Source organism: Bos javanicus, chromosome 13 (assembly GCF_032452875.1).
Source record: "Bos javanicus breed banteng chromosome 13, ARS-OSU_banteng_1.0, whole genome shotgun sequence".
Classification (NCBI taxonomy): domain Eukaryota; kingdom Metazoa; phylum Chordata; class Mammalia; order Artiodactyla; family Bovidae; genus Bos; species Bos javanicus.
This window is the reverse complement of record NC_083880.1, coordinates 75,766,953-75,789,635: the sequence shown is the minus strand read 5'-3', so window position 1 is coordinate 75,789,635 and position 22,683 is coordinate 75,766,953. Positions and strand designations below refer to the sequence as shown.

The 22,683-nt window shown below is 44.0% G+C and overlaps 1 protein-coding gene and 1 pseudogene across 26 annotated transcripts in view; one reads left to right on the top strand and one right to left on the bottom strand.

The window, feature by feature from the left end:
* Positions 1 to 22,683, top strand: part of ZMYND8 (zinc finger MYND-type containing 8) — a 125,058-nt gene that overhangs the window by 50,873 nt on the left and 51,502 nt on the right. For 25 of the 26 annotated variants that reach the window (XM_061437862.1, XM_061437863.1, XM_061437861.1 and 22 more), the window contains 7 exons: positions 654 to 767; positions 3,310 to 3,402; positions 4,551 to 4,638; positions 7,956 to 8,011; positions 9,281 to 9,358; positions 10,768 to 10,883; positions 14,809 to 15,290. In XM_061437862.1, coding sequence (XP_061293846.1) covers positions 654 to 767; positions 3,310 to 3,402; positions 4,551 to 4,638; positions 7,956 to 8,011; positions 9,281 to 9,358; positions 10,768 to 10,883; positions 14,809 to 15,290 — 1,027 coding nt within the window. The remainder of the gene's footprint in view (positions 1 to 653; positions 768 to 3,309; positions 3,403 to 4,550; positions 4,639 to 7,955; positions 8,012 to 9,280; positions 9,359 to 10,767; positions 10,884 to 14,808; positions 15,291 to 22,683) is intronic. The other variant, XM_061437852.1, reaches the window with a different exon arrangement.
* LOC133258877 (ubiquitin-conjugating enzyme E2 variant 1-like) lies at positions 8,413 to 9,210 on the bottom strand (annotated as a pseudogene).

The window sequence follows — 22,683 nt, the reverse complement described above, 5'->3', positions numbered from 1 at the left end:
GAATCTGGTTTCAGACATGTCTTTGATAGGAATTTCTCTTTTCTTGCCCATGGAGGTAGACATGTAAGATTGCTCCTTGGATAGTTTGCTGGAGTGTCCTGAGTGGGTTCACGTCAGTGGTGACGGAGAATGAAATCATACTTATTCGTTTGCTTTCACGCATTAGACTTTTTCTGTAGGGAAGACTGTCCTGCCCCATCCATGATGTCATTGCATCAATGCCTTGTCAGTTTCCTGAAAGATAGCCCAGAACCTCTAGAGGCTCAAGGAAAGTGGTTCATTCATTGTGTGAGGAGAGTGCTCTGAAACCTCCAGTGGCCTTTCACGTCCTATTTTTGAAACCCAAGGTCATAAGAATGACGATTTTTCGGGTCCTTGCCCACCTTCCCTCTTTTCAGATTACATCGCCTCCATGAGCTAACAACACTTCTTAATCAGGTCATCAGTGGATTGGTGTGCTGCTTCATTTTTATCCACAGATCCAGCCCCCAGGTCAAGTAGACTGGAGTCCTCATCAAGCGAAACAACTGGTCTCATTTAGATGGGGATCGTTTTTTATGTATGAAGTTACTGGAAAATTAGGAAAGGGAAATGAATACATGGGATCGTAATATTCTTTCCTAACTGGGTATTTGTGTGATTTTGACTTGCAGAAGATCACAGTAGCAGAATGCATTGAGACTCAGAGTAAAGCCATGACGATGCTCACCATCGAACAGTTATCATACCTGCTCAAGTTCGCCATTCAGAAAATGAAACAGCCAGGGGTAAGAAGACACTTCCCCGAAAAAAAAAAAAAAAAAGACACTTCCCCTTGATACACGTGTTAATGAGAATGGTGGTTTTTGTTCTGTTAACATTTTTGTTCCTTGTAGTTACCTTGGCTTTTCAGACATGTGTGCTTCTTACTCTTTGGGTCTTGTGTGCCCAGATGCAAATCCCTGAAAATTTAACTGGACAGAGGCATTCAGTGAATTCTCTAAAGTGAACACTTTGTGTCCCTTAGGAGTTTAGTCAGAAAATGACATATGTTAGGAAGCTGGTGGGGATTTAAAATTCTTAGTGGTTGCAAAGTGAAACCTCAGACCACACTAGATAAGGGGGAGTTGTAAAAATTCCATTTCAGTGAGAGAGCTGAGTGCAACCCAGTTTATTTGTAATCAGGGTCTAATGATGGGGAGCCTTCAAGTAAAACTCAACCAGTGAGATTCCTGTAAAGGGTGAGGATTTGCTTAGTTTCTTTAAGTTTGAATTGGGATTTGATGCGCAGCCTTTGCCCTTAGGAAAATCGATGTGAAGGCAGGCCTGCCATGCTCAACTGGCAAGCTGTGTACTTTAAAACGGTTTCTCTCAAAGAGTCCCAGTTATCATAGCTGTCATTTTGTAGTTTTTTGCAACAGTTGTCAGAAAGATGGCAGTAACATACCTTGTTTTTAAAAATAATACTTTATGACAAGATTATCAACGTTAGGACATTTTTCCTACAGAAAGTTGGGTTCTTTTGTAGAGTTCTTTGGTAGATTTACACGAAGGCACCAGATGGGCTAGTGGTGACCCTTTATGAAACTCTTGAGACTTTGCTTTCTAAGTCAAAGGAATACATGGAAATACAGAATCTGAATGCTTTTAGTAGCCATTGTGGTTTAATTTCTTTAAAAATGTAGAAACTTTACTTTTGAGATTCTATTCTGAAATTGATATCATGATGGAAAAAGTTCAGAGCATGCCCGTTGGGTGTTGCTAAATTGGGAACCCCTTTCACAAAAACTCCATCAACGGAAGCAAAAGTATATAGCCTCATTAAAAATAAAACACCAAACTTTGACAGGAAAAATTGATTTATTTAGATTTGTCAACACTGTAGAATTATAAACCAAAAAGAAAAATCAAAGAAGGTGTTAATTTCTTACCTAAATTGTTTGTTACAAAATCAGGGCAGAAAGTTGCTGATTTTATGGAAACATCTTTTAAACTGACAAAGCCAAACTTATTCTGGATGAGAAAGAGCTCGGGTAACTGCAAATGGTAACCCATTCACATGCCTTGCTTGAGCACAATTTGGTCATTAATTAAATCTTATCTGTAAGTGTGTGTGTGTCCGTAAAAATTGTATCTGTGTGTTCCTGGTCATAGTTACTTGACAAGGGATCAAACCTGGGCTCCTTGCGTTGAGAGCGCTGAATCCTAACCGCTGGGAATTCCCTATATATTTTTTTATTAATAAGTAAATAGTGCCCATTGACAAACCAGGCCTCACATTTTGAACTGATTCAAATAGGGCTTAAAAAAGTGGACTAAGATACAAAAGCTTTACTCCAGGGCCCCAACCTCCAGGCCGCGGACTGGCACGCCTGTCAGATCAGCAGTGGCATTAGATTGGAAATAAAGTGCGCAATAATTGTAATACGCTTGAATCATCCCCAAACCATCACCTCACGCCCGTCCATGGAGAAATGGTCTTCTACAAAACACGTCTCTGGTGCCTAAAAGGCTGGGGACCGCTTTACATAGTCCCTGTGTTGGAAGTAATTTGGCTCCTAAGAGGAGGAGCAAAATCTCACTAAGATTTCCACCCATGTGTAAAATATCTGTTGGCACTTAGAGAAACTTTTTGGCATGTCATCTCTGCTACTGCTGCTAAGTCGCTTCAGTCGTGTCTGACTCTGTGCGACCCCATAGACGGCAGCCCACCAGGCTCCCCCGTCCCTGGGATTCTCCAGGCAAGAACACTGGAGTGGGTTGCCATTTCCTTCTCCAATGCACGAAGGTGAAAAGTGAAGGTGAAGTCGTTCAGTCGTGTCCGACCCTCAGTGACCCCACGGACTGCAGCCTTCCAGGCTCGTTCGTCCATGGGATTTTCCAGGCAAGAGTACTGGAGTGGGGTGCCATTGCCTTCTCCGATGTCATCCCTAGGTGTAGCCAAATTTCACCGCCAGTCAATTTTAATTATGGGCATTTGCGATGTACTACAGATGAGCCTCCTTCAGAGTTGAGGTCTAAAGTAACTGATAGCCCATTGTTCTTGTCGATCTTAACTGAAGAGGCCTGGACCTGTTTTTGAGTTTACACTGAAAACAGAACAGATGACAAAACTGGAACACGGCTTGGCCCATGATTATTGATAACCAGGCAGAATTAGAAGGTAAACCACTTTGGAGCTTTTCAAGGGCCTGTTTTGTAGAAAGTTTTAGAACTGTATTTTCTGGAAAGATGTCTCCGTTGTGGAAGTACTGTGTAGGCGTTAATGCTTGCGGTCTTCCGTGGCAGTGACGGGTTTGTGTTTGTGTGTACGCGTCCTTTCTTTTACAGACAGATGCATTTCAGAAGCCTGTCCCCTTGGAGCAACATCCTGACTATGCAGAATACATCTTCCACCCCATGGACCTTTGTACATTGGAAAAGGTGGGCTTCCATCAGAGAGCCCACAGCTGTCGAGATGACTCGAGAGTCGCCCTCACTTGCCAGCCCTGTCTCAAGTTAGATGGCTCTTCTGTGTCTCCCCTGCGCCACTTTCATTTGGATGGAAGAACGCTCATTCCCCTAACGTCTTTGTAACATTTTCCCAAGGATTGCAGTGGGCGTTGAAACCCACTGCTTAGCGCCAAATAGTATTTCTGCTGGTGATTCTAGCCTTTCATCCGAGAAAGTTACAGCTTCTAAGCATTAGTGATTTGATTGATTTGGGGTTTACCCTTCTCTTTCTTTTGGAGGTGTTAATGAGAGCAGCAGGAAGGAATCAGAGAAAATTAAGTATCTGGGAAAACCTTCATGTTAGCAGTAAACATGTGGCTTCTTAGATCTTGACTTACTTCACCGAGAAGGGTATTTCTGTAGTGCCTAACCCTGGTTTTCAAAGGTTTGAACTGAAATTCCATGCTGAAAATTACACTGGTAGCATTTTAGACTGTGTCTGTCATCTTGGTGCTGATTTTCAAATTTTTGGCACCAAAATATTCTTAAAGAAAAGCATGAATGAGGAGAAAACATTACTTTATATTGTGTGTATTGATGGACCCATTCCCCCAACCTCCAAACAGTAAATTCACCCTGCTTTCGAAAATTGCTTACACCCTTATGGTGTTAAAAAAAAAAAAAAAAGACGTTCCAAAAAGATGAGATTAGAATCCTAATTTCACAAATTAATAGCTTTGGAACTTGGATTAGTTCTTTAACAATACTATACCTCAGTTTCTCTGTCTGTAAAATGGGGATAAGAATGGCTTCATTGAGTTTTCAATTATGAGGCTTATGGGAGACTGTACAATTAATAATAAATGTGTAAATATATAAAATACCCTGGTTCATTGGAAGAAGCTGCTTGATAAATGACAGTGCTATAAGATGAGAAGATTCAGGTTAGTGTGATGAATTCAGTGAATGCATTTTTATAGAGTTATAGATCTCAACTGTAATAGCATCTTGGGAAATGAGTAAAAGCATTAATTAATTTGGCAAATGACTGCTAAGAAAATTATGTGGGGACGCAGGTGTTACATGCTGTGGCTTATAGAGACTCACTGGTGATTATTTTCTGTGGCTTTTCTCCCCAGAATGCTAAAAAGAAAATGTATGGCTGCACAGAAGCCTTCCTGGCTGATGCAAAATGGATTTTGCACAACTGCATCATTTATAATGGGGGTGAGTGGCTTAGACGACTCTTAGAAAAGAGAGTATGCTGCGTGTGTTACCTGTTCTCCTGCCTTTCATTAAAAAAAAATAAATGAGGATCTTTTCTCATGCGTCAACCCAGAGCTGAAGAAACTTACGTTTAGATTGCTAATATGTGTGAATAGGGCACGGTGACTACATGCATTTTAGGGTATGAGCTGATGTCCACTGTTGCTTGTGACTATGTGATGCTTTTACCTGTCCTCTTAATTAAAAAAAAATACTTATTTATTTATCTTTGGTTGCGCTGGGTCTTTGCTGCTGCGTGTGGGCTTTCTCTAGTTGGAGGCTACTCTTCGTTGCCGTGCATGGGATTCTCATCTCGGTGGCTTCTCTTGTTGCAGAGAACAGGCTCTAAGTGCTCAGGCTTCAGTCATGGTGCGTGGGCTTAGGTGGTCCATGGCATGTGGAATCTGGGATTGAACCTGTGTCCCCTGCACGGGCACGCAGATTCTTAACCACTATATCATCAGGGAAGGCCTCCCTGTCCTTCTTAATGGAGGAATAATTATATAAAATAGAAAGCACAGGTTTTACAGGTACATTCCATGAATCTGACAAATGTGTTCCACCTCCGTAACTCCAACTGCAAATAAGACCCTGAAACAATTCTATCACCCTATTATATCCCAGTTGCCGCTCTCCACTAAATCCACACTCCTCAAAAGGAATTACTGAGAATTAATTCTCCATATTCTAGAATTTGATATCAGTGGAGTCTTGACTGTGTGGACAGAGTATAATATTTTGGGGATTCCCTTCTGTTGTATGTATTATTGCTTTGTTTCTTACTGAGGGGTGATGTCAGTATTGTGTCAATATACAATTTATCCATTTCCTTTGTTGATGTTGATGGATATTTGTATTGTTTTCAGTTTTCGGCTATTATGAATAAAGCCCCCCTCGTGAACATTGTTACAGAAGTCTTTGTGTGGACATAGACTCTCATTTCTCTTGGATAAATACCCAAGAGTGGTATTGCTAGATCATTGAGTAGGTTTGTATTTAAATTATAAGAAATTTTACCAAATTGTTTCGTCAGTTGGTTGTATTATTTTACACTCCTTCCAGCAGTGTATGTGAGAGTTCTGTTGTGCTGTATCATTGCCAACATTTGATACTGTGTAGCCGTTCTTGAAGGCATGAAGTGTTATGCAGTGGCTGTTTTATTGGTCTCTAATGACTAGGTATTGAGTACCTTTTGTGTTTATTAGTCATTATGCATCTTTTGTTGGTAAAACGTCTATTCAGATGTTTTGTTCATTTCAAAAATTGAATTTTTTTTTGTTATTAAGTTTTAGGAGTTTTCTTTAGATTTTGTATAAAGTTTTGTTAGTTACGTTTTTGTGGATTAAGCCTTCTGGACAGATTGGAGGAGACTTCCCATTAAAATCTCTCCCGTGGGCACCTTTCCCATTGCCCTATCTTCTCCCATAATCCTCTCTGTCTGCCTTCTTGCCGGGTAGATCTTTAAGCGTGTCCTGCCCCATCCTGCTCCTCTAGTCCCCTGCTGAAACACTCCTCTCTCTTTCCCTTGAAGATTTTTCCTTGTCCTTCAGTCTCAGCCTTTCAGTCCTGAGGAGTTTTCCTTTGTGACCCAGACCGTATTACATACTTTTGTTAAGGGCTCTCAGTACCTGTCCTTCCGCATGACAGTATTTATCGCACTTTCTTGATGGTGCTTTTTAAATTTTGAGTTGCTCACCAGGGCATAAGGTCTTTAAGGGCCTATCTTGTTTCCTATAGCATAGACTGTTGTTAGCTGATGTTTGAAGAAGGAAATATGAGTGGATGACTATCTGCTTAAAGTACATATTTTGTATTACTAATGTGTTTGCAGGGCTGGGGACGCAGGGATGAGAGAAAGGTATGTATCTAGGCATTGGGAATTTGTGTAAAGGTTATAAAATCAAATACAGAGAAAGGCCAGTAAGATCATATAAACAAGTAAATGAAGCCAGGTAGCAGAAAAACAGTAGAATAAGCCAGGATGACCAGTGCGGGGAGCTGGAGACTGCAGACAACAGGGAACTCCTGCCCACTCTGGAGAGGTCGCCATTGGACACTCCAGTGGTTTATTGGATACAGAGTTTTCTGATGTGAGTTTTCAAACATGTCAGAAATCTAGGTATTTGTGTGTATGAAATCTTTTGCCACCAAATCTACAATTTCTGAAAACATACTGTTCAATACAACATGGCTTTTTGACCTTCTTGTTCTCTGGTTTAGTGCAAAGGTGAGGGATTTAAGAGTTAGACCAGGAGCCATAATCTCAGTTCATTAGCTCAGTGATCTCATATATGTGATGATTCCTGAACCTCGGTTTACTCTTAGGTGAAGCGAGGCCATTCATGCTTGCTTCCTAATAAGGCTTTTTTAAGGAGTTAATTTCATTGCACCAGGCACACTGGAGTTAGTCAACTAAATGTTTTCTTTTCCCTGGACTCTTCTTCGTAGTATTCCCTGGTGGCTCAGAGGGTAAAGCATCTGCCTGCAATGTAGGAGACCTGGGTTCGATCCCTGGGTCAGGAAGATCCCCTGGAGAAGGAAATGGCAACCCACTCCAGTACTCTTGCCTGGAAAATCCCATGGACAGAGAAGCCTGGTAGACTACAGTCCACGGGATCACAAAGAGTCGGACACAACTGAGCGACTTCACTTTCACTTTCACTTCTTGGGTTGGGGTCTGGGACAATGGGCAGAAGAAGGCTCCTTTATATATTTATTTATTTTCGGCTGTGCTGGGTCTTTGTTGCTGCGAGGGCTTTTCTCTGGTTGCACAGAGCAGGGGCTGCTCTCTGGTTGAGACGCGTGGGCTTCTCGTTGTGGCGACTTCTCTTGGTGCAGAGCATGGGCTGTAAGGTGCTCGGGCTCAGTGGTTGTGGCGCACGGGCTCAGTTACTTGTGTAATTTTCCTGGAGCGGGGATCAAACCTGCGTCCCCTGCATTGGCACGCGGACTCTTTATCACTGGACTGCTGGGGAAGTCAGAAGGCTCCTTTCCACTAATTTGGGCCTTGAAACTATAAAAGCATCTTTCAAATATTAACTTGTGAACTGTTGGGAAACCACCACAAATTGTCATCTTTCAGGGAGTATCTCAGCACCAAAGGCTGGTTCCTGGGAAGAGTCATCTACACTGATGTTAGAAGCCAGACATGTCTTGTTTTTAACCTTTAAAGGGTTACTCCCAAGGGAAAGCAAGTGAAAAGGTTGTTAATAGAGGTATAAATCCTAAGGTGTTTCTGTGTTTCCATTTGAATTAATCCTATTGTCTTATTCCCTTAGGAAATCACAAATTGACACAAATTGCAAAAGTAGTCATCAAAATCTGTGAGCATGAGGTATGTGTTTCTCACTGTCCCCTTTTAAGTGTAACTGGAATGATGGGTTGGGTGATTGATGTTCCCATTGGTGGAATTGTCTGAGGGTAGTTGTGGAGATTTGAGAATTTGTTGACCCATAGAGAGCGTCTTTTGTCTTTGAGGAAAGTAAAAGCAACAGAGCGGACCCTAGTACGTGATGAAATAACACCCTTACCTTATCTGTGATCTAAGAGAGAGGATTTTTTCAGCCTTGACTGGTGGTCAAGCACTGCATGTAGCGTAGAGTTTATGATTCTTTGCCCCACAGTCTGTGGCATTTCCCTGGGTCCTTTTTAGTCGTCTTCTTTTTTTTTGTTTTTGGTTATAGCACAATTTATATATTTCAAATGGACAAAAAAATTAGTATCATTTACAGTATCTTAAGATAAACTGCCTTTGAATGGGAGCTTTCTTTCCAGTACTTTGAGGTCTACAAGACGAATCTAGAAAATTTACTACTGTGGAAAATGAAGACTGCTTAAATCGATGGGGGCAGGGGAGGCCTGTGGTTTTTCTTTTTGATTAATTGCTGTAATGCTGTCCTTCAGGCGGCTGAGGGAGTTTCATATTTTCTTTAGACATCATTAGGCGCCGAAGCTCTTGCAGGACAACTTTGATGCTATACGAATTCTGCCATTTTGCTAGCACTGATAACGGCTCTTGGGTCCACCACTCCATTAGAACTATTAGCTCCATTCATGTTAGTTTTTGTTACAAATCTTACAAAGGGGGGTGCTTCTGGGTATTTAGGTCCCCATTCTATTTTAAGGCTGTATATTCGGTTTTCATAAATTGTCCGAGCCCGTGGTGGCTGCCATCTTGCATTGCTGTTGCTCAAAGGCCGACCCCTTATTCCCTTTCAGACTTCTTGTGGCAGGTGTTTGCATTGATGTTATTTGCAGGAAATGTCCTGAATTTCTCCAAGAATGGCCTAGGTGTCCTGGAAAAATGCCCCCTAGTTTTGATGGTGTGGATGAAATGAACCTCCTGGGCTGGGCTCGGGCTGTTCCATGTGTGTGGGGAATGGACCAAGTTAGGACGCTGAGGTTCAGAAAGAGATGATGATGGCTTGGGCTAGGGGAATGCATCAAGGTTGGTGAGAAATAGTCCAATTAATGTCCAGGGTGTTCCCCACCGTGGCATTTAGTTTAGCTAACCTTACCTGCCAGTATCGTCATGTATTTCTTGAGGACTTGCAGATATAAGGCCCCTGGGAGTGACGCATTCTAACACCTTTTTGCTTTACAGATGAATGAAATTGAAGTTTGTCCAGAGTGTTATCTAGCTGCCTGCCAAAAACGAGATAACTGGTTTTGTGAGCCTTGTGTAAGTTGGGTTTCCTTTTCTATCTTTGTTCTCTGAACTCTCTGCCTTGGATGACCCAGGACAGCTTTCATCAGGTGGCTTACTGGATGGAACTGTGGATGATGTTTTTAGATAATTTTCTTGCTGATATAGTTATAGTCAGAAAGGGAGTAATCCAGGTGGGATAAACCTCTTTGGCTAAAAGTTCAAAGCATCATCATTGACGGGGTCTGTTGGTCCTTGAAAACAGCAGGATGCAGAGTGAAAGAAAAACTCATCAGAAGGAAGACACACCAACGTCATGCAGACAGTGAGCCAGTAGTGGTGAATGAGTATGTTACTTACGAATCACCCGGGTCTATTTTAAGAGGTTTGGAAATCCCTTCTAGGATTAACTCCATGATCTCGCCAAACCATGGTTCTTTTTTTTTCCCCTTTCTTTAAGATTTGATCAACGATTTAATCAACACTGACATAGTCAGAGCTCAGGAAAGAGCAGGAAAATACAGGGTGGTCTGGATTCCCCCCCCCCCCCTTTTTTTTAAATCTGTTTTTAATTGGAAGATAATTGCTTTACATTGTTGTGTTGGTTTCTGCCATACACCAACATGAGTCAATCATAGGCATACTTAGTTGCCTCGCTCTTGAACCCCCCCTCCCACCTCACACCCCATCCCACCCCTCTAGGTTGTCACAGAACACCAGGTTGAGCTCCCCTGTGTTCCATATGTAAAATCCACTAGCTGTCTATTTTACATATGAAACCATGGTTCTTGAGGATGGGATGGGGGTAGGGAGAGAACGTCAGTCACCCTCGTTGTCCCCAGGGATCTACATTTTCCAAACTGGTGCTTTGTAGAGAGAGGTGTGTTTTGGGGTGGGCTGGGAGTATGGGGGTGGGGTTAGAGGGAATTGGGCAGCAAGACTTGTCATTAGAGTTGAGAATCAAAGCATAGTTGAGAGCTTTTCCTGCCTTTGGAGATGAATATCTGAATAGTTAGGCTCTGAGTAGCACTTGATGAAGAATAAAGGTATGTAGTGCTGCCTGTTACTCTGTGCTCGGTGTCATGTGCATTTAACCCTCCAACTTAATGGAGAGTTGTAGGTATTATTGTCCCCGTGTTGCCCAGAAAGGGTCAGTCTCCTGCTCACTGCCATCCAGGTGGTAGTGGCACAGCCAGGATTCAAGCCTGGATTTGTCAGCGCTGACTTCTTCTCAGTTTCCCCGTTTAACTGCCAGCCTTGCCCAGGCTTACTGGCCACGCATCTGGGGACTGCTGCTTGGGGAGACAGACCCTGTTTGAAACTGTCCTCTTTCACTTTGTGGTCTGTCTCACCGCTCCCTTGCCTGAACCTCACCTACTGAGCTTTATATATGGTTCTTGCTGTCGAATACGTACAAACTCGGGATTTTGTTTTTCTTTTCCTAGAGCAATCCACATCCTTTGGTTTGGGCAAAACTGAAGGGGTTTCCATTCTGGCCTGCGAAAGCTCTGAGGGATAAAGATGGGCAGGTGGATGCCCGTTTCTTTGGACAACACGACAGGTGGGAGTTAAACACGGGCTTCAAATGCGTAGCTCCGAGGGAGCCTTTGATCCTGCCAGTGAATGTGAGAAGGGGCGGGGGGCACGACTATTATTTGATTGTCATGATACCCACCGATGATCTTGTACTTTAAAAATACTGGCCTGGGCTGTGTTAAGCCTGATTGTGCACCGGCTTCCGTTTTTATCAGGTAGGTTGGAAAGGATCTTGCTTTCGTGATTTTGTGGATGTAGCCAGCATGGGCATAAGTTCCACGGCTGTTTTAAGCTCTACTGTTCTCTTTTTTTTTTTTTCTCCCCCCTGCAGTAAATTAAATCACCGCACAAATTGCTTTTCAAAATAATGCTTTCAGGGATCAGAAACATTTCCCCAGATCGCTGGTAAATGAATCTCCCATCGTCATGTGGGGTGGTCCCCTCCTGTTCCTTTTTCTGTGGAGCTAAAATGGGAAACTAGAAGGGGTTGCTGTTTTGACAGGTAGGAGCCCTCCTTCCTAGCCTTCCTGCCCTCCCCCTCCTAGCGATGCGAATTATTCTAGCTAGATGTGAATTACTCTAGCTAATAGCAGCTCTCTGCAGAGCGCAGCCCCCCCACCTGCTTCAAAACAACAGGTAGACGGAGATGAGCAGCGGTTAATATCTCCAGCTCTCTTTCAGCAAGTTATGTTGTGATTAAATGAGGCAAACCGCGCCCCCCCTCACCCCCAGAGCCCTAGCAGGCAGGCTGGGAAAGTGTTTGTGTGTGTGTATATTTAAAAGACATATTTTGAAAATTATACCCACCCACAGAACATACAGAAAATACAGTTTATCATTTGAAACAACAGCAGACTCTGAAATAATTGCTCCTTGTAAAATTTTGCTTGTCATCTTGGGGGAAAAAAAACGAATTTCAAAGTAATCTGCAAAGTCACTTACCAGGAATCCAAGCAGTGCATTGATAGGAGACAAGATGGAAATTAGTGGAGATGGTTCTGGGTTTGATAGCAAGTATTATATTTTGATCTTGACCATTTTTTGTTGGGAAGCTTTCTGAAATTCCCTTATTCGTTCATTCATTCAAAGAAACATGTTTTCAGTGTGTGCTGTGTGCCAGGCCGAGTGCATGCTCCTGTGGCAGCTGACATTAAGTGCTTTTTTTAATAGAAGCTGCTTTTATCCCCATTTCACTGATAGGAAAACCAAGGTCCAGAATTAGAAAGTAGCTCAGCTGTGTGCCGTGTTGCCTCTCAAGACATAGCCTCCTAGAGGCTTCCTGTCACTAAGCAAATAGGATATCCCTTTCAATATTTCCTGGGTCTCCTTTAAGAAAAAGAAACCCTTTTCTGAAATCATTTGTAAAATAACTTCATGGAACTTAGGACACCAATGCCGGACAAAAATGGGAGAGGGTACAGCCCCGGTGACTGTGGCTGGTCAGCTCCTGGGGGTGCAGGGTACTGGTCAGATGCGTCTCCCCAGCATCCCTCCAGGTAGGGGCTCATCTTCCACCCCACCGACAGAGTGGAGGCTGGCCCAGCGAAGGGGCGTCAGCTGTCGGGGCCGCCTGGAGCTCCCCGCTGCTCCTCAGAGCCCCATTTTGGTCCGGACTCCTGCCCACTCGGCTGAAAGCCCCGGAGGCCCCACAGACGCTGGCCCTGGGGCTTCTGGCTCCTGCCCAGCCCCCGTTCTGCCTGGCTGCACCTTTGTTTCCGCGGGCCTCTGCAGAATGACAGCATGAGTGGGAGCGGATGAGAAGCGGGTGGTTTCCAGCACTCGGAGGGTGCGGGTGGGTATTTTGAGGGGTTCCATGTTCATATGCATCGTGGCCTAGCATCACCAAGAGCTGTGAGCTGTGGGCAGCCAGCCTGTGCCCAGCCAGCCTGTGCCCTGGACTCTGCCCCATGGCCAGGCTTTGTTTCTCCTTGGTGGTTTTCTCTTAAAAAATAGGAAGGAGATGCTCTTAACATTTGGGTAAAAGAGAAGATAAAAAGTTTCTATTTTCTACTTTAAAATTTTGGAAGACTTGGTGTTGGGTCCAAATTCCCAAGGCACTTTGATAGCACCTGAGTAGGGGGTCCTTGCATTAGACTGGGTGTGAGTTTCCCACCTGCTCTCCCCACTAAGTCCACGTTGCTCCCCATGGCTTTGTACCTGACTTGAGTTTATGGTCTATGAAATCCCTGAGGTCTCCTTGGAAACGCTTATTCCTACCAGATTCCCATCTATACGCTGGGTTGAGGCTAGGGGCATCAGGTATCGCAAAGGCACACCCGCCTGAACGCTCGTATATCCACTCTTGCCTTCCCCAGAGCATGGTGGTTTTGTTTCTGTCTCCTGCCTGCCTTCACTTGGGTGGCTGATTCCAGAAAAGCAGCTCACGTTCTAGTGGATTTCTGCAGAGCACACTAGGATGTGAAGGTTGATGGTAGGAAGACAGAACTAGCCTGAATCAAGAGTTGAAGGGCTCATACCCCAAGGGTAATAGGCTGTTTTCCCATTTTTTCCATGTGAATTATCTCACGTTCAGAACCATGCACCCCTTTTAGGGCTGTGGTTTTCTAACCTTTCCTTCTAGTCCCATGGAGAATCACAGTTTTAAAAGAGAAAAGAAACCTCTTTATGTCTGAGTGCATGAGAGTGAGATTTGGGGAATAATTATCTTCTCGGAGGTGTGGTCTGGGATCCAGACTGTTTTCTTACTCTCTACCAACCCAGAGGCAAAGGGGATTTATTATTTTTTTAATGGATTAAACTGACTAAGCTATTGAGCCTTTTAATGTAGCTGAGTGTCTTGTTCACATTCTGTCCTTGTGACAGAACATGTCTGTTAAGTGGATTGTTAATTAACCATTCAAACCAAGTCATTTTTAAAAAATGGAATACATGTTTAAGAATCTTGGTAATTCCACCAGGATAATTTGGTTTGCATTAAGGAAAAAAAGAAAAAACACCATTCTGGAAACAACCCAGGTGGCCATCGAGCGATGAATGGATGGAGTAAATGTGGTCTCTGCACACAGTGGATACTGTTCTGCCTTAAGAAAGATGAAGCATCACGGCTGTACCAGAAGGACTTTGAGCAAAGTGGAATAAGCCAGTTCCACGAATACTGCATGATTCCCTTTGTAGGAGGTATCTGAGATAGTCAGGTTCAGGGGCTGGGGACTGGGGAAAAAGGGAGACTACTGATTAACAGATACAAAGTTTCCATTAAACAACCTGAATAAGCTTTAGAGAGCTGCAGTACCAGCATGTACCTACAGCTAACTGTTGAAAAAATGTTGCCTGCTCTATCAGTAGGCAAAGGATGGTACTGCCATCAAGCCAGTACAGACTCCCAGATGATGAACCCTGAGGGAGCTTAGGATGGAGACAAATGGGTACCCAGCTGCCAAGCGCTCAGCCACTGCAGCCGACCCCCAGTGGTGCACCCTGAGGGGACTCAGGCTGAGAAAGCCCCAGATAGCTAAGCTGCATGTCAGAGGAAAGATTTCAGTGAACCCAGACTCTTGCATCTTCCCAGACTGAGAAAAATGCTGAATTCCTTAACACGAGATATCTGGTTTTTCTTTAATAGGAATCTTTTGAAGTTCTGGCTACCTGGTCTTTGTTACAAAAAATCTCCTGTATATATGCTGACTCCTCCCTTGCCTCTTTGGAGCAGTCTCTCAGTGTGATCTGAGAGACTGCGTCCTGGGCTAAAGTCCTCAGTTTTGTCCGCCAAATAAAACATAATTCTCAGCTTTTAGGCTGTGCTGTTTTTCCGTTGACACAGCAGTAATGTATGATACACTTGTTAGGAGAGTACATTTGTCAAGAGGGCAGATCTCAACTTAAGCGTTCTTGCACAATCAAATTTGTAAAAAAAAAAAACACAAAAAAACTTAAAAATCTTGGGAATGACCAAGGCTGATTTAAACTCCCTTTCTCTTTTGTGCTCCCAGGGCCTGGGTTCCAATAAATAATTGCTACCTCATGTCTAAAGAAATTCCTTTTTCTGTGAAAAAGACTAAAAGCATCTTCAACAGTGCAATGCAAGAGATGGAGGTTTATGTGGAGAATATCCGCCGGAAGTTTGGGGTTTTTAATTACTCTCCATTCAGGACACCCTACACGCCCAACAGCCAGTACCAAATGCTGCTCGACCCCTCCAACCCCGGTGCTGGTGCCGCCAAGATGGACAAGCAGGAGAAGGTCAAGCTCAGCTTTGACATGACGGCGTCGCCCAAGATCCTGATGAGCAAGCCGATGCTGAGCGGGGGCGCAGGCCGCAGGATCTCCTTGTCCGACATGCCGCGCTCCCCCATGAGTACAAACTCCTCCGTGCACACGGGCTCCGATGTGGAGCAGGATGCTGAGAAGAAGGCCACATCCAGCCACTTCAGTGCCAGTGAAGAGTCCATGGACTTCCTGGACAAGAGCACAGGTCAGCCCCGGGGAGAGAGGGTGCAGGGGGTCCCTGCGACACAGGGGTTCTCATCTGGGGGACACCTGTCTGGCCCTGACTACCTGGTGAGCAACACGGAGTCAGAGGGAGCTGGGTAGGGGGATCTCATCCCAGTGGAGCCGATTTTAAATTTTAAGTGCGTAAACCCACTGGGATTCTTGTGTCGTCGTTCAGTCGCTACGTCGTGTCTGCCCCTTTGTGACCCCGTGGACTGTAGCACGGCCCCACAAATGAGAAAAGCGTTCCCCAAAGGCCAGCTGGAGGTCATTCCTAGAAGTGGGCAGAGGTGGCCAAAAATCCTTCAGAGTTCGGTTCAAATGCCTCGGAGATGAATCACAACTTCCTGCAATCGTTTTTTTCTTTCTCAAGAATTTTATTTTAATGGAAACAGTATTTTTCTATCAAAACCAGATACTCGCATTACTGAAGGCTCAAATATTAGAGTAACATGTAAGGGAAACAAGAATATTCTCTCCCCAGAGAGAGCAGAGGACTCCCACTCCTTGAATGGTCCCAGTCCACTCCTCCCCGCGCCCCACTCGGGTTAACAGTCATGTTGCATCTTGCAGCCTGGCTGCTGTAGCAGAGGTGAAGGAGGAGGATGCTGGTCTCGGATCAGGTCCCAGCTCTGTCATTTACTAGCTCTGTGGCTTTAGGCAAGGCGCCTGACCCTCCCATGCCTTGGTTTCCTCTCCTGTAACACAGCCATAATGATAGGCCCTGCCTCAGTGTTTCTTGTGAGGATTAATGAGCCGATATACATAAGGGGTTTAGAGTAGTACCTAAGATAATAAGTGCTACAAAAATGTTGGCTGCTCTATTATTTATTCTGGTAGTCACTCATTCCGTGCTGATACAGATCCGGAGAGGTGTTGCAAAGGAGGGGTGCTGGCTGAGTAACAAAAGCAAGGATGACTTAAATTGAATTCTTTTCTATCCAGACATAATTCAGTTGCATGTTAAAAACCTATGAGGGGGCTTCCCAGGTGGTCCACTGGCTGGGACTCTGAGCTCCCAATGCAGGGGACCCAGGTTTGATCCCTGGTCAGGGAACTAGATCCCACATGCCGCAACTGAGACCTGGTGCAGCGAAATAAATAAATATTAAAAAAAAAAAACCCTGTGAGAACTTTATGGTTTCCTCAAGGAAATGGGTTTACTGTCATTTTTCTTGAAACGGGGCCTTTACTGTTTGCTCTTTCTTGTTCTCTGAGAGGCATAGGTAAAAAAACAAAGCTTTACACTGAACGTGATGATGGACGCAGGCAGCCTGCAGGCTCTGGGCTGAGGAGACTGTTGGTGAACCTCAGGCACATGCCCCATTCTCAAGGGTTTCAGCCCATGGTTGCTGCCCAGAAATGTGGACTTAGGGTTTTCACGTTTTAACATTCTTACAGAGAAATGGGAAATCTGCCTTTTTATGTAGACTCTCCAGTTATGAAAGTGCAGCTCAAACTGTCTTAAGATATTTGTCAGAATGAATAAAGCACATCCACAGGTTGAACCACCAGTATTTAGACTTCTGGCCAGAGTATTACCCTTGGATAGCCTTTCAGATCAGCCCCTCTTCCTACCTCCCTCCTTTCCTCTTTCCCTTCTTTCCTTCACGGAGAACTCTTTAGGGAGCAGGCATCAGGAATTTCCTGGTGGTCCAGTGGTTAGGGCTGCAAGGTCTTCCTGCTGGGGCCTGGGTTCGATCCCTTGTTGGGGAACTAAGATCCCACAAGCTGCATGGCACCCCCCTCCCGCCCCCCAAAAAGAGGAGCAGGCATCGGTTAAGAGAACATCAGTATCCCCAGAAGATAAATGTGAAGCCTTAGTCAATGGGGAACTCAGAAGATTTCCACTCATTTTGGTTCACGCTGTGGCTTCTTTCTGGGTAGCTGCTTATTTTCAAGTACTGCTTGTAGCTGCTCTGAATGGCTCTAGGTGGAGCAGAGTTCATCACCAGCGGCTTTTGATTCTTCAGAGTAAAGGCTGCAGTCGGTTCTGATCCAGCCATGTGGTTGACGGATTCAAGGTTGAGTTAAGAGCTTTGTTCTGGGATGACATAACTTCTGTTGACATAGCTTCAGAAAAAAGCTTGCCCTTTGCCCCCTTGTTTCTGACCAGAGTCCTTAAAGGCTTACTTTTATTCTATGACATGATTTCATTTAAGCCAAGTTAACAACATATGGTGTATAACCACACAAGCTCCTCAGCCTCTGAGTTCCTATTGAAATCCTTCTGCTTGAGAAACTGTTTTAATGGGCAGCAATCCCATGAATCACTGTTGCCTGAACTTTTCATATCTGAAGTTATTGATATTTCTCCTGGCAATCTTGATTCCGGCTTGTGCTTCTTCCAGCCCAACATTTCTCATGATGTGCTCTACATATAAGTTAAATAAGCAGGGTGACAATATACAGCCCTGATGTACTCTTTTTCCTATCTGGAACCAGTCTGTTGTTCCATGTCCAGTTCTAAATGTTGCTTCCTGACCTGAATACAGGTTTCTCAAGAGGCAGGTCAGGTGGTCTGGTATTCTCATCTCTTTCAGAATTTTCCACAGTTTATTGTGATCCACACAGTCAAAGGCTTTGGCATAGTCATAAAGCAGAAATAGATGTTTTTCTGGAACTCTCTTGCTTTTTCCATGATCCAGAGGATGTTGGCACTTTGATCTCTGGTTCCTCTGCCTTTTCTAAAACCAGCTTGAACATCTGGAAGTTCATGGTTCATGTATTGCTGAAGCCTGGCTTGGAGAATTTTGAGCGTTATTTTACTAGCATGTGAGATGAGTGCAATTGTGCGGTCGTTTGAGCATTCTTTGGCATTGCCTTTCTTTGGGATTGGAATGAAAACTGACCTTTTCCAGTCCTGTGGCGACTGCTGAGTTTTCCAAATTTGCTGGCATATTGAGTGCAGCACGTTCACAGCATCATCTTTCAGGATTTGGAATAGCTCAACTGGAATTCCATCACCTCCACTAGCTTTGTTCGTAGTGATGCTTGTAAGGCCCACTTGACTTCACATTCCAGGATGTCTGGCTGTAGGTGAGTGATCACACCATCGTGATTATCTGGGTCATGAAGCTCTTTTTTGTACAGTTCTTCTGTGTATTCTTGCCATCTTTTCTTAACATCTTCTGCTTCTGTTAGGTCCATACCATTTCTGTCCTTTATCGAGTCCATCTTTGCATGAAATGTTCCCTTGGTATCTCTAATTTTCTTGAAGAGATCTCTAGTCTTTTCCATTCTATTGTTTTCGTCTATTTCTTTGCATTGATCACTGAGGAAGGCTTTCTTATCTCTCCTTGCTATTCTTTGGAGCTCTGCATTCAAATGGGAACATCTTTCCTTTTCTCCTTTGCTTTTCGTTTCTCTTCTTTTCACAGCTATTTGTAAGGCCTCCTCAGACAGCCATTTTGCTTTTTTGCATTTCTTTTCCATGGGGATGGTCTTGATCCCTGTGTCCTGTACAATGTCACGTCCGTCCGTCCATCTTGATGCTTTTGAACTGTGGTGTTGGGGAAGACTCTTGAGAGTCCCTTGGACTGCAAGGAGATCCAACCAGTCCATCCTTAAGGAGACCAGTCCTGGGTGTTCGTTGGAAGGACTGATACTGAGGCTGAAACTCCAATACTTTGGCCACTTCATGCACAGAGTTGACTCATTGAAAAAGACCCTGATGCTGGGAGGGATTGGGGGCAGGAGGAGCAGGGGACGACAGAGGATGAGATGGGTGGATGGCATCACTGACTCGATGCACATGAGTTTGGGTGAACTCCAGGAGTTGGTGATGGACAGGAAGGCCTGGTGTCCTGCGATTCATGGGGTCGCAAAGAGTCGGACACGACTGAGCAACTGAACTGAACTGAACTTTTTATCACCCATGATTTTTTTGTTTATAGTGTGCATACCACCTGTTTTATTACATTCTTACATATTAGATCCACAATTTAGCTTCATGTAAAGCTAAATAAAATACACAAGCTCATGTGTTTAAATTGCTTGCTGTTTTTTTTTTTTTTTTCCCCTAATGTACATGAAATTAGCACATAGCTTGTAAAGTAAAACATGTTGGTCTGTGAACCACTGTGGATGTTTCTACACCATATTTCAGGAAACACAGTTGAGAGGAGTATGAGGAACACATATTGTGGGTTTACTTAAACTTCTCTCATCCCTCGAGAGGGGCAGAGGTTGAAATGATGCCAGAATTCCTGACAAAGTTTCTCATTATTTGAGTGACTTTTGAGATGGTGAGTTAGCAGATGCCCCATTTCAGTAGAATTTAAAATCTGTTTCACGAAACATAATCTGTTTGCTAGTATGTGTCTGAGTGATTTTGCTGATCATTAGTTAGGCAGCCAATGAGTAGTGTAGGAAGAGAAGGTATTTATTAAAAATCTTTTTAGTTTTAGAAACTGTCCCCTTTCTGGAGCCAGATGGTAAATATTTTAGGCTTTGTAGGTCTCTTGTCACAACTCTGCAATTATTCAACACCTTGTTTGTGTTACTAAAATAGCCATAGGCAGTAAGTATGTGACTGGGATACTGAAATTTGAATTCCATATGATTGTTAGGTTTTCAGGAGCTATGAATCCTTTTTTTCTCCCCTAAACCACTTAAAAGTGGTAAATACCCTTCTTGGCTTCCCAAGTGACTCAGCAGTAATAAATCTGCCTGCCAATGCAGGACACACAGGTTCGATCCCTGGGTCGGGAAGATCCCCAGGAGAAGGAAATGGCTACCCACTCCAGTATTCTTGCCTGGGAAATCCCATGGACAGAGGAGCCTGGCGAGCTACAGTCCATGGGGTCAAAAAGAGTTGGACACGACTTGGTGACGAAACAAGAAGAACAGCACCCTTCTTAGCTTGCAGGCAACATGGGTTGGTTTGCCAATATGTGGTGCCAACTAAGAGAAGAGAGACTCTGAGTCACTCTCCTCCTTTTACAGAAGGCAGGTTGAGGTCTCAGAAGAATGAGGGAGTTCCACAGCCAGATTCTGAGACTGGCTTTCTTTGCCCTGCATGCCACTGCCCTCTGCTGTTGGCAGTGATAATAGCATTTAGTGGAAGAAGACATGGGATATTTGTTGAAATGCCCCCACACAATCATTGAGAATATAAGTGAGACAAGACTGTGTTTTATCTAACATTGTATTAAAATAGTAGCTTGTCATAGGATTGCAAAACCTTCTTTGTTTCAGCAGGGAAAAATTTATAGTCTGCAGCATAAACATACACATTGAAATAAGTTATTAGATAAAAATTTCATGAGAGTTTAGAAACCCTCCTTTTGTTTAGGGCATTGAGGAGCTCAGAATCTTGTGTCTGTAATCCTCAGGGCTGGTTTTAGTCTTCGAGGAGCACTTCGGTCAGCCAGAAGCTGTTCACTCCTGGAATCTTGTCATGTTACGGGTCAGAGTAGTTTATATTCTCCATGCTTTGTCTGCTTCCTCTATCTAGACCTCCTGGCCAGAATTGATGCCTTGCCAGTATTTTGCTTGCAGGATCCTGTTGCATTTTATATGCATATTGAAATTATACATATAAAATTACAATTAATATGTATTAGGGTAAGAATCCTAGGGCCTGGCTTTCACCAGCCTCTGGGCTAATGGTAGTTCTTTGGTCTCGCAGCTCCACATGGGTTACTCCAGGGAAAAAGGAAGATGGTTTCGTATACACTTTGCCCTGTGAAATCAATACGTATTTGTCATAAACCAATGGTTAGTTACAAAAACTAAAGTCAGTGATAATCCCACCTTCCACAGTCAGCCCTTAGAGATTGTTTCCTGAACTTTTTCTTTTTTGGCACATGGCATGCTGGATCCTAGTTCCTCGACCAGGGATCGAACCTTGGCAGTGAACATGAGGAGTCCTAAGCACTGGACTTCCAGGGAATTCCCCATCCTGAGCTTTTTTTCTATGTTGGTTGACACAATCATATGCCAAGTTGAAAACTCAAGCACTTTGGGGGATCAGGCAGATACAGAAATAAGCGAGGATTGGAAGTGACAGGGACTGAACTGAAGCAGAAATCTGCTTGTCTTCACGACCATTTAACCACTCATGGGTGCCTGTGTCTAACGCTTCTCAAAGCAGTACTGACTCTTCTGTATATGTGCGCTGAGCTAGAGACCTGTGCTTTTTTAAAGTCACTGGCGGCCCTCTCCCCTTGCTGGTTCTAGCCAAGTGGGAAGGTTGGCTCAGTGTTGCCACATTTCTGTGCTGTTCAAGAGAAATCCCAAATATTTTTTAAAATACAGACTACCCCAGCTTTTACACGTTATGTCCCATTTTTAAAAATAGCTCAGAAGGACTTCCCTGGTGGTCTAATGATCTAAGACTCTGCTCTCCCAGTACAGGGGGCATGGTTCAATCCTTGTTGGGGTACTAAGATCGCACATGCTGTGGGATCTCACAAACCAAGACAAGTGAAAAAAACTACAGGCTGCATCAAATGCGTCCATGAACTGTTTGCTTCGTGGACCACCTCTTTCGTGTAGACCTATTTAACTTAGCCTTGTATTCTGAATGGGCTCCCCTGCTGGCTCAGGTGGTGAAGAATCTGCCTGCAATGTGGGATACCCTAGTTCGATCCCTGGGTTGGAAAGATCCCCTGGAGAAGGGAATGGCTGCCCACTCTGGTATTCTTCCCTGGAAAATTCAATGGACAGAGGGGCCTGGCGAGCCACAGCCCATGGGGCCCCAAAGAGTGGGACACGACAGAGCGACTAAAGCTGATCTGAGAAAAATAAAACTGTGTTCTGACTGCTTTTCCATGTTACTAAATAACCATTTAGAGCAGCATTTCTGTCCTGTACTGATCGTCCAGTGATTCTGTGCTATATAGGTCCTTTGTACAAGCCACCAAGAGTGGTGCAAGATGCCAGCAGCCCTTTGAATGTATAGGTTGCTTCCAAAGTTCTGTAAGTAGAGGAGCTGAAGCATGAATCATGACTCCTCCACCGGCTACCCCACCCAGAGTGCTGGGGTGCGTGGGAGGAAAGGGCCCCTTTTTTCTAATTTAATTCTGCAACTTATATTTCATGTAGTCAGAAGGGCACTTAGCACAGGCTGGGGGTTTTGTAAATGTAGATAATAAATGATGTGTTTTAGCCGGCACTCGTGAATTGTACATCAAAGTAGATTATCTGATTAAATTATTTGTGACTTCAAAGGCAATTAGGTCTTCCTTTGGGCAAGATTTATGGCTTTATAAAAGGATTGGCATCCATTTGAAGGCATAATTGAAACGAGCATTTCCAAATGTCTTTCTGCTTTTGAAAATGTCTAGAGTGATTTAAAACAGGGTTTCTCAACCCCAGCACTACTGACATTTTGGGAAGGATGGTTCTGTGTGGTGGGGCTGTCCTGTGCC